The sequence below is a fragment of the Oncorhynchus mykiss genome, chromosome 8, assembly GCF_057628025.1.
Source record: "Oncorhynchus mykiss isolate SJ-2025 chromosome 8, ASM5762802v1, whole genome shotgun sequence".
Taxonomy (NCBI): domain Eukaryota; kingdom Metazoa; phylum Chordata; class Actinopteri; order Salmoniformes; family Salmonidae; genus Oncorhynchus; species Oncorhynchus mykiss.
Genome location: NC_143029.1, coordinates 21,532,187 through 21,544,737, shown reverse-complemented (window position 1 = coordinate 21,544,737; position 12,551 = coordinate 21,532,187). Strand labels below are relative to the sequence as shown.

General features: G+C 44.1%; 1 protein-coding gene across 1 annotated transcript in view; it reads right to left on the bottom strand.

Annotated features, from left to right (window-relative positions):
• Positions 1 to 12,551, bottom strand: part of LOC110529582 (mannosyl-oligosaccharide 1,2-alpha-mannosidase IA) — a 169,122-nt gene that overhangs the window by 34,090 nt on the left and 122,481 nt on the right. Inside the window, exon 5 of the mRNA XM_021611921.3 lies at positions 10,040 to 10,134. Coding sequence (XP_021467596.1) covers positions 10,040 to 10,134 — 95 coding nt within the window. The remainder of the gene's footprint in view (positions 1 to 10,039; positions 10,135 to 12,551) is intronic.

Here is a 12,551-nt window from a genome sequence, read left to right as displayed (position 1 = left end):
CTAACATCTTCAGACAAGCTGAGAGGGTGTCTGTCTGTCTGGTACACCTGCAGCAGACACTCACATAACTGTCAACTCCTCAATAGGACTGGAAATGTCCTTTCGCTCCATTACTCATCCTCATCTCCCTAAACATTAGCTGGCTGTCACAGAGTACAGTATTTTTTTCCCTAGAACAAACCCACCCACCTAAATATAGGCAATTATTACCGCGGCTTGAGTACATTTGTAATTGCTCCCGCGTTTCAAACAAACTGCTTCAGTGGTTTTGAAACTGTATCATGTATCATGAAAGTAATGTCTGTTCCATTTGACTTTCAGAAAGGAGAAAATAGCAAACGCAAAAGTTAAGGGAAGAATTGTGATAGTGTTTGATTTCACATAAAGGAATCTAGTCATGTAGCTAGCACAAATATTTTACCATTGCCTCTTTGATGAAAGGTTGAATTAATATTTACATAAAAACACAATCAGCTAATTAAATAATCCAATCCCTCTGGTGTAGATTTGCTTGATTATTCTAGCGGTATGATTCTTGTCGTTTAATGAACAAAGACATCACCTCCACTCCATGGGAGGATGAAAAGGAAGACAAACAAACAAGCAGAGAACAGAAGAGATGAAGCCAGTCAGATTGATTACGTGACCCAGGAACAACAATTAGTGGTAGCAAGCCTAGCGGTAGCAAGCCCAGCGGTAGCAAGCCTGTATGCCAGGAACTCTCTACCTCGGTGTTCATAGGAGAACCATCCATCTGTGACCTGAGAGGACATTCTCACCTGGATAGCGATGAAGACACACTAGGATGAAGCAGAATCCCATTGCCTTTTCTGCTCAATTACCAACCATCAATGGCCTCAATGAATGCACTCTGGCCCAGTCCATGCTCGCAGTGATTTGCAAAGCTAGGATCATCTGGAAGTCCATAGAAGGGAGGATGAGGAGGAAAGGATAGAGGTAAGGGACTATGGACCCAGAGAGAGAGTGAGAGTGAAAGAGGGGGCGTGATTTGACCACGCTCCCTTCGGGTACACCCAATGCCACAGGCCCGTTCTAGCTCAATCTGGGTCAAGGTTGTGGTACGGCGCTAAGAGTAAAATCAATTGTTTTTTTGTTCACCCAGCCCTGGTTCTTTCCATCCTTCCTTCATATGCTGGATGTGCATGGATTGGAAGAAGTAGCCTTTAAAAGCCTCTGTATGCAACCCACCTCATGTGTCACTCTGCTAGCAGCTTCCAGCAGTTAATGACTCTTAGTGGAGGTGGAGTTCTCTCTCTTATGTTTATTTTTGATTTATTTCACCTTTATTTAAGCAGGGAGTCATGCTGAGACCCAGGTCTATTTCCCAGATGAGCCCTGCATGAACACATCAATAAACAACAATTACACTATATACAGTGCATTCGGAAAATATTCAGATCCCTCGACTTTTTCAACATTTTGGTACTTAACAGCCTTATTCTAAAATTGATTAAATAGTTTTTTTTAATGACAAAGCAAAAACAGGTTGTCATCTTTTCAAATGTATTAAAAACAAAATGGAAATATGACATTTACATAATTATTCAGACCCTTTACTCATTACTTTGTTGAAGTACTTTGTTGAAGTACTTTCAGTACTTTACTTCCGGCGCCGACAGAGATGGCCGCCTCGCTTCGCGTTCCTAGGAAACTGTAGTTTTTTGTTTTTTTACGTGTTATGTCTTACATTGGTACCCCAGGTCATCTTAGGTTTCATTACATACAGTCGGGAAGAACTACTAAATATAAGAGCAACATCAACTCACCATCAGTACGACCAGGAATATGACTTTCCTGAAGCGGATCCTGTGTTCAGCCTTTCACCCAGGACAACGGAATGGATCCCAGCCTGCGACCTAAAACAAAGACGTCGTAAAAGAGGGAAACGAGGTGGTCTTCTGGTCAGGCTCCGGAGACGGGCACATCGCGCACCACTCCCTAGCATACTTCTCGCCAATGTCCAGTCTCTTGACAACAAGGTTGATGAAATCCGAGCAAGGGTAGCATTCCAGATGGACATCAGAGACACTAACGTTCTTTGCTTCACGGAAACATGGCTCACTCGAGAGACGCTAACGGAATCGGTGCAGCCAGCTGGTTTCTTCACGCATTGCGCCGACAGAAACAAACATCTTTCTGGTAAGAAGAGGGGCGGGGGCGTATGCCTTATGGTTAACGAGACGTGGTGTGGTCACAACAACATGCAGGAACTCAAGTCCTTCTGTTCACCTGATTTAGAATTCCTCACAATCAAATGTCGACCGCATTATCTACCAAGGGAATTCTCTTCGATTATAATCACAGCCGTATATATTCCCCCACAAGCAGACACATCGATGGCTCTGAACAAACTTTATTTGACTCTATGTAAACTGGAAACCACATATCCTGAGGCTGCATTCATTGTAGCTGGGGATTTTAACAAGGCTAATCTGAAAACAAGACTCCTTAAATTGTATCAGCATATCGATTGCGCAACCAGGGCTGGTAAAACCTTGGATCATTGCTATTCTATCTTCCCCCACCCTCCTTTCGGAAAAGCTGACTACGACTCCATTTTGTTGCTCCCTGCCTACAGACAGAAGCTAAAATAAGAAGCTCCCGCGCTCAGGTCTGTTCAACGCTGGTCCGACCAATCTGATTCCACGCTCCAAGACTGCTTCCATCACGTGGACTGGGATATGTTCCGCACTGCGTCCAACAACAACGTTGACGAATACGCTGATTCGGTGAGCGAGTCCATTAGAAAGTGCATTGAAGATGTCGTTCCCATAGCAACGATTAAAACATTCCCAAACCAGAAATCGTGGATTGATGGCAGCATTCGCGTGAAACTGAAAGCGCGAACCACTGCTTTTAACCAGGGCAAGGTGACGGGAAACAGGACCGAATACAAACAGTATAGCTATTCCCTCCACAAGGCAATCAAACAAGCTAAGCATCAGTATAGAGACAAAGTAGAGTCGTAATTCAACGGCTCAGACACAAGAGGTATGTGGCAGGGTCTACAGTCAATCACGGATTACAAAAAGAAAACCAGCCCCGTCACGGACCAGGATGTCTTGCTCCCAGGCAGACTAAATAACTTTTTTGCCCGCTTTGAGGACAATACAGTGCCACTGACACGGCCCGCAACCAAAACATGCGGACTCGCCTTCACTTCCGCCGACATGAGTAAAACATTTAAGCGTGTTAACCCTCGCAAGGCTGCAGGCCCAGACGGCATCCCCAGCCGCGCCCTTAGAGCATGTGCAGACCAGCTGGCTGGTGTGTTTACGGACATATTCAATCAATCCTTATCCCAGTCTGCTGTTCCCACATGCTTCAAGAGGGCCACCATTGTCCCTGTTCCCAAGAAAGCTAAGGTAACTGAGCTAAACGACTACCGCCCTGTAGCACTCACTTCCGTCATCATGAAGTGCTTTGAGAGACTAGTCAAGGACCATATCACCTCCACCCTACCTGACACCCTAGACCCACTCCAATTTGCTTACCGCCCAAATAGTTCCACAGACGATGCAATCTCAACCACACTGCACACTGCCCTAACCCATCTGAACAAGAGGAATACCTATGTGAGAATGCTGTTCATCGACTACAGCTCAGCATTTAACACCATAGTACCCTCCAAACTCGTCATCAAGCTTGAGACCCTGGGTCTCGACCTCGTCCTGTGCAACTGGGTACTGGACTTCCTGACGGGCCGCCCCCAGGTGGTGAGGGTAGGTAACAACATCTCCACCCCGCTGATCCTCAACACTGGGGCTTCACAAGGGTGCGTTCTGAGCCCTCTCCTGTACTCCCTGTTCACCCACGACTGCGTGGCCATGCACGCCTCCAACTCAATCATCAAGTTTGCGGACGACACTACAGTGGTAGGATTGATTACCAACAACGACGAGACGGCCTACAGGGAGGAGGTGAGGACCCTCGGAGTGTGGTGTCAGGAAAATAACCTCACACTCAACGTCAACAAAACTAAGGAGATGATTGTGGACTTCAGGAAACAGCAGAGGGAGCACCCCCCGATCCACATCGATGGGACAGTAGTGGAGAGGGTAGTGAGTTAAGTTCCTCGGCGTACACATCACGGACAAACTAAATTGGTCCACCCACACAGACAGCATCGTGAAGAAGGCGCAGCAGCGCCTCTTCAACCTCAGGAGGCTGAAGAAATTTGGCTCGTCACCAAAAGCACTCACAAACTTCTACAGATGCACAATCGAGAGAATCCTGTCGGGCTGTATCACCGCTTGGTACGGCAACAGCTCCACCCACAACCGTAAGGCTCTCCAGAGGGTAGTGAGGTCTGCACAACGCATCACCGGGAGCAAACTACCTGCCCTCCAGGACACCTACACCACCCGATGTCACAGGAAGGCCATAAAGATCATCAAGGACAACAACCACCCGAGCCGAGCCACTGCCTGTTCACCCCGCTATCATCCAGAAGGCGAGGTCAGTACAGGTGCATCAAAGCGGGGACCGAGAGACTGAAAAACAGCTTCTTTCTCAAGGCCATCAGACTGTTAAACAGCCACCACTAACATTGAGTGGCTGCTGCCAACACACTGACTCAACTCCAGCCACTTTAATAATGGGAATTGATGGAAATTTATGTAAAATATATCACTAGCCACTTTAAACAATGCTACTTAATATACTGTTTACATACCCTACATTATCCATCTCATATGTATATGTATATACTGTACTCTATATCATCTACTGCATCTTTATGTAATACATGTATCATTAGCCACTTTAAACTATGGCACTTTTTTTACATACCCTACATTACTCATCTCATATGTATATACTGTACTCAATACCATCTACTGCATCTTGCCTATGCCGTTCTGTACCATCACTCATTCATATATCTTTATGTACATATTCTTTATCCCTTTACACTTGTGTGTATAAGGTAGTCGTTTTGTAATTGTTAGGTTAGATTATTCGTTGGTTATTACTGCATTGTCGGAACTAGAAGCACAAGCATTTAGCTACACTCGCATTAACATCTGCTAACCATGTGTATGTGACAAATACATTTGATTTCATTTGATTTAAAGCACCTTTTGCAGCGATTACAGCCTTGAGTCTTCTTGGGTATGACGCTACAAGCTTGGCACACTTGTATTTGGGGAGTTTCTCCCATTCTTGCATGTGCTCATTCCTTGTTCAATAATAGTGGTTAACGTGATTTTGAATGACTACCTCATCTCTGTACCCCACACATACAATTATCTGTAAGGTCCCTCAGTTGAGCAGTGAATTTCAAGCACAGATTTAAGAACAAAGACCTGGGAGGTTTTTCAATGACTCGCAAAGAAGGTCACCGATTCGTAGATGTGTAAAAAAAAGCAATTATCCCTTTGGTGAAGTTGTTAATTAGGCTTTGGGTGGTGTATCAATACATCCAGTCACTACAAAGATACAGGTGTCCTTCCTAACTCAGTTGCCGGTGAGGAAGAAAATTGCTAAGGGATTTCACCATGAGGCCAATGGTGATTTTAAAACAGTTAGAGTTTCATGGTTTTGATATGAGAAAACTGATGGTTGAATAATTCTTTAAAGAATAATGGGCAAATATTGTACAATCCAGGTGTGCAAAGCTTACCCAAAAGACTCACAACTGTAATCGGCGCCAAAGGTGCTTCTAGAAAGGTTTGACTTAAGGGTGTGAATACATGTGTAAATTAGATAATTAATTTTCAACACATTTGAAAAAATATCTAATTATGGGGCATTGTGGGTAGATGGGTGAGAAAAAAACATTGAATAAATGTTGAATTCAGGCTTAACACAACAAAATGCGGAATAAGTCAAGAGGTAAGAATACTTTCCGAAGGTACTGTAGCTGTCATCCTCGTTAGAAAGGGCTGGAGGGCTGGACAGGTTTATACTGTGGGTGTAGGAATATCCCTCTGCAGATACTCTACAAAACTGTCTACATGTTGAATACATATTATCTACTATAACTGTAATTTCAGTGTTGAAAATGTTGGGAATGGTCTTCTACAACATTAAAAATCACTTGGCTTCACTTAACTGTTTTCTGAGGAGTGTGGAAAAGGAGAGGGAAAACTGCCCGTGGCTGTCTGCAATTGGGTTACTGGTTCTAACACATCTGAGAACATGTCCCTCCATTTAAAGTGGGACAAAGTACAAACGCCAAAATAGCCCAAACGTTCCTCCTTCTATTACAGGGTAAGTGTCATCTTTTAAATTGGGTTACGGTGTTGCTGTCAACATTTAGCGGGTCAAATACATGATTTACCAGGTTACAGCAGTAGCCAGGTTAGGAGCCTTTGTACTTTAAAAGGTGAAGAACCATCATCTGTAAAAACACAACCCCTAATATACAGAACCATCCACACACACACAAAGATGCAACAAAAAATACAAGTTGTTGATACATGTCAATCCTCTCTTTCTATCTGCAGCGATACAACAGTGAGTTTAGATTCAGAATTCCCCAAAGGGACCACTTTGAGATTTTTTTAGCAACAAGCATCCACAAAATGAAAAACACAGGGAAGAGGGCTGGCCAGGCATAACCTACAACAAGAAAATTAGTTGCATACAAATAGGCTTTTGACAGCCACAGAGTTTGCCTCGTTAGTCATCACGTTAACGAGAGAGAATGAGTATGAGAGCTGCTGTGTTTCCTAACAAACATAACACAGCTCACTGTAAGTGAATGGAGGTTCTGCCTACTGATACACATCTGTTTCTAGACAGCAAGTAGACATATGCCAGCTCTGCATTAACGTGTGTATACTTTGTGAAACCTATTCCCCTTTCCCATATCCAGTTTATTCGCTCATATGCCTTAGCATCTCCATATCAGAAATTACATCTGTGGTTGAGGTCTGGTGGGCTCTATATAAGCTAACCCAGTTATGGTTCAGTGACATGGGTAAATGCATCATTACCACCTATCTGTTGGGGCTCCTGGGGGCCTGTGGTGGGGTGAGGACCATGCCTGGGCGGGCGGCAGTCCTCTGGGGCCTCAGATCTAACTCCAGGAGACTAGTAGCTTCAACCACCATGTGATGATACGTGAAGAAAGCCCTTCATTCGCCATAAGCGGGGGAAATGAATTTGATACACCGACCCGCATGGCCATCTCCAAGACAACCTGGGTTTTAATTCATATCTGACGAACTGGGCCGAGCACTCACTGGCGAGAAAAACGAAAAGAATGCATTCAGATGAATCCTGCGATTACAGGGGGAGAGCTTTGAGGTTTTCTTCTCCCTCCTGGCTAATAAAAACAGCCATCAGACAGTGTGTAGGTATCTGAGAAAATATAACATACAACATATTAAGCTAAAGACATTTATTTAATTCAGTGCAGTAGCAGTGACAAGCCACACACATGTTCAGTTTCTGTGATATTGATAAAATCCCTCTCCCTGTTCTTTGCTGTGCTGAGGGTTGTGTAGTGAGCAGGAATTGTTAAGAGTGAGTATGGTATGCAAATAAGGCCTCTCTCAGCCATTGGACTGCCGGGGTTGAGCACGCTACACTAGCTGCAGGACTGGAGCAGACAGGACAGATGGGACATAACAGAGAGGATGTTTATTCTCATAGCTGAGACTAACCGCTGGCGTCACACGCCCCCCTGTTCTTCCTCTCCCTCCCTGCTTCATCCCCCTTTTACCCACCAGGCAGCAACTTGTTTAGCGTCTCTGGAAAAACAATTTCCCAACCCAATAAAAATCCTCCAACAGGTTTGCCCCTAGAGAGTAGCAGCTGACCCTCTATCCTCCAGACTCCATCCCGTCTCCCTCTCTCTTTTCTGAGGGAGGTGGGCGGATAGGTTTGTCCCTTCAGGGGGGATACGGTAAGAGCAAGGTTAGTGATGGAGGGAGGGGAACAAGGAGGTCCAGGGAGGGCAGTCTATGGATTTGTTAGCCGGGACAACACATGACCTTGACAGCGCTGCATTGTTTTGAAGCAGTTTCTGTGTAGAGCAGGAGAGAGGGAGCCATGGCAGCTATGGACACTGTAGTCGAGACGCTGAGCAGGGGCCATTCAGAGTAAGGTGCAGGCAGGATAATAATCTGGAGGCAGGCTCCATTTGCGAGAGAGCATCATAACTAAAAACTTGGTCCAGACAAGGTGTAGTCAAAACACTGACTTATCAATGGCAGAGCCCAGAACATCGATACACAGACAACATTCCTCACTTCTGTGGTTTGGGGGATGGAATAAAGGAAGCAGCAAAACAAACCAGAGCGGAGAACACTTTAAAGCCGGGGAGAAAGACAAGTATTTGCAATAGTCTGCGCAGTTAATGTAACCGAGGGAAACAGAGGGAGGGAGAGTGAAACTATTGAAGGTAGGGTGATATATCAAATTAATGTTCCACATGCCTGTATCGCTAGAATCATGAAAAAAATAAAAATGCATTAACGTTCTGTCTTTTTGGTCTAGTCTTCTTTGCTGCTTCTGTGCTGTGTAGAGTGTGCACCTTCCCACCTGCACACAGACACCAAGCCCCTCCCCCTGCGACTCACAACAACAGAAAGAGAAAGATAACTTCTTCTTCTCTGACAACAAGCAGTTTAAACACGCTACAGAATGGGTCATATGGACACCAAAACGCTTAGAGACATTATTTTACTGTAATAGACAACTTAACCTTTCCAACCATACCCTTTATGTCTCAACTACCAAAATATAAACAGGGCAGACCCTACTAAAACAAGAGTATTAATGATTGTGGAAAATTCATGCTCAGTTACTGTTATGCGCGGCATTGCAGTACCACACACGGCTAGAAAAGCATTTTAGCCACAGACTGTTTTGTACTAGCTGTCTAGTCTGAGTTTTATAAATGTGCAATGAGCATTAAAAGACACATTTAAATAAAGAACTGGCAACTGGTTCTCATTCTGAGAAATGAGCATCTTCTAATCCAGATAGGCCAGTAGATTTTATTATCTAAACAACTGGCTCTTATCCAGATAGGCCAGTAGATTTTATTATCTAAACAACTGGTTCTTATCCAGATAGGCCAGTAGATTTTATTATCTAAACAACTGGTTCTTATCCAGATAGGCCAGTAGATTTTATTATCTAAACAACTGGTTCTTATCCAGATAGGCCAGTAGATTTTATTATCTAAACAAAGTGAACAGGCGGTGTTGTTCAAACAATTAGAGACAGACAGGATGGTGTATGCATAACAGTTCAACTGTTCCACCTGGTTAGCAAGCAAATAGATCCAAGTTGACTAGACTTTAGCTTGCTACTTACTAGCACGTGCGTTTGTGCTTGAGAGATTGTTTATGAGACCCGTGTTCATTATATATAATGCCTGCTACAAGAATAAGTTGTTCATTATATATAATGCCTGCTACAAGAAGAAGTTGTTCATTATATATAATGCCTGATACAAGAAGAAGTTGTTCATTATTAGTGGATTTGCATGGTTCTAGTTAAATTTGTAACAAAAAAGGGCATTTTCATAGACAGACTAAGCTAGATCAGTGATTATTGCAACAACAAAAAAAGCAGGTTAAACTATGATCAAATATTTAAATTAATAGTACGTCTTATGGTTGTGGAAGGCTTATATTTAGCCTAGGTATAACTTCACAAGTTCCTGAATTCAGTAGATTATTCCTGACTGTTTGAAATGCCGTGTGTTGACCTTTAATTGTGCAACAAAGCAAATTTAGAGATGTCGTGAAGCGGCCATCATTTAGGAAAAAAAATGAACCAGATATGATCGCCCAGCCCTAATTGAAGGCTTTTGCTCTTTACTCCTGTGAATGGAGTACAAGGACGAGTGATGCAAGGGAAGAGTGAGCTGTTTCAAGCTGCTCAGTGGGTGTGTGTCATGTCTGTAGAGGTGCAGGGTCTAGGTATTGTCCTCTTCTAAATGTATAATGAGTGATGTTCTACTATTAGGAATAGTGATTTACTTGTAGTAGAGTGGGCAGACTGTACAGTGTGTATATAAACAGACAGACATGTGCTGTATGAGTGCAGGACTCACCTCTTCAGGTTTAGGAGGGCCCAGGGGATGCCTGTGGGGGTTTTGAATGCAGGCAACAGCTTCTCTCCCAGTTCTATGGCCTTCCTCCTGAACACCTGCCAAAAACACAGAGAGAGACTCATCAGCAAAAACAATCTCTTCATGTCATTCCGTCAATGTCTAAGAGGTGGTGACAGGGATCCTTGGACAATGGCCATAAAGCTCTTCCTGTCACATGGGCCTTTATTCTCACATGCAGCATGGCCCTGCTTCCTGTTAGAGAGTAGGGAAAGAAGAGGCTGTTTCCTGGTGTGTGTGTGTGTGTGTGTGTGTGTGTGTGAGAGAGAGAGGGTGAGAGAGAGACGGAGAGAGTGAGAGCGAAAGGCAGAGAGGAACAGAGAGAGTGAGAGGAAAAGAAAGACAGGGAAAGAGACAGAGACCGGAAGAGTGAAACAGAGAGAGAGTGTTTAGGCCCGCTTCCTGCACCAGGCTGATAAGAACTAATCAGATAAGAGCAGAGCAGAGCGTGGAGGCTCTGAGGCCTTCCTTCCCATCCTGCACTGCACTCTGCTCTGCTCTTCAACGCTGAGCTGCCTCACACCACCTCCCTCTCTATGCCTCCTTTCTTCCCACCGTCACAGCCCTGGATATACATCTATCAACCCCTTCAGATCAGGGACAGGAAAATGTCACCATGTCACGAGAGCTTTACATTGAATCAAATACAATGACACCAATATACAAGGCACATGTGCATCTTCCCGTCTATGTTGAGTCCTGAGAGGATTCTGTACTGTAGGAAATACGAATACTCATGTAGAATAAATACATTCCCTATGAAGTATCCAGAAGTTTCTGTGAATGCACTCACTCTCGGGGAGATGCCCCAGTCAATAATCTGTATTTCATTCAGACATTTTGGCTCTCAGGAAAAGTGCTCTGTGTGCAGCTAAATGCAGCGTATGAGTTTCTGAATGAAATTCTGATTATTGGGATATACTGTAACTAACCGAGATAACAAAGCTGTACACATGATCGTATCTGTGTGTTCCATCATCACATGTTCCTGTACTAGTTCTGAAGTGACATGGAGCAGTCAGAGGAGGTCGTAAGACGCTGTGAAGAACAGGGAGTGTTGGTCTTGGATATGCGCGGAGACGTCTCCAAGCAGCAACAATCCGGTGTGTGTCATTGCCTTCCGAGGGACCTGTGCCACATGGCTTCATGCTAATCCAATTGTTGTGAAAAGATATTCTCTCCTCTATGAAGTATTAAAATGGCATGTCCAGCCTCTCAATAGTGGGGAATGTCTCACTAGTACCAAACGCCTGCACAAAGATGAGAGGGCAAGAACTAATAAGGTAAAACAGCAACAGAGTCGGTCTGATGAAAGTAATTTAATGGGGTCTTTTCAAAAAGCAGATGTAGATGATGTATAAAGAGTACAATCTCAAAGGCAGGAGCTGGTGGCCTTTCAAAAGAATCATTCAGGAGCTGCGTAGGTACAGGGCGGTGCTTTCCCCCATCGTTTCATTCACTGGACACCCGCTGAGACTAGTGACCTACTCAAAAAAAAACGGCTAGGGCAGTGTGCGTCAGCCACCAAATAATCTCCTGCTGTGCCCTTGCAGTCTCTGGACAAGGTCACCTGTTAACCTGCTCTACTAATAATCACAATGTCTCCCGCTGTGTCCTTGAAGCCTCTGGACAAGGTCACCTGTTAACCTGTTCTACTAATAATCACAATGTCTCCCGCTGTGTCCTTGAAGCCTCTGGACAAGGTCACCTGTTAACCTGTTCTACTAAATCCACAGCGCTGTTCCTTCTGCCCGCCCCTCCTCCCTCTGCTCTGTGATGAGGTGTTGGTTGTCTGTCTACCTCTCTCTCGCCACTCTGTCATTTATTACATTGGACTTTTATGGCTCAATTCTGAGGAGGTTATGAAAGTAATCTGGAGCTCCCGTGCCGTAAGTAGAGGACATCCACAAATCATCCCATCCCACCAGGGTTAGCACATACAGAAAGGCCGAGACTGGAGATATCCTGTGTACCTACATCTCATCCAATTTGTGTGATTAATGCTTTTAATGACGCCAGGACGCTGGAGAATAAATAAACCAGAGCCCCAACTAGAGTCATCAAGCAAACTGTCAACAAGGTTTAATAAGCAATCAAATGATCTGCAACCCCAAACAACCGGGCCAGGCTGGGTGGCAGATAATATTAGTAAATATTGATCATGATAATCATATTCCTCACTCCAGTGAGTTTGAAGAATGACTTATCACTGATATGAGAAAATCAGCTTTGAAGTAGAACAGATGTTATACAGAAGACAAATACAGCAACAGTTCTTTGTACAGGTTTCCTGACACTGAGTAGGGATAAGGTAAACACTCATTTGGACGATTCAGGTCAAAGGAAACAAAGAAGGAAGCAGTTCTGAAGATGGGGAGATGAAAGTAGTAAAAATACAACTTGCACACACCATATTAGTGCAATAGGGGCCATATTTGTCCTCTACAAAGTCATT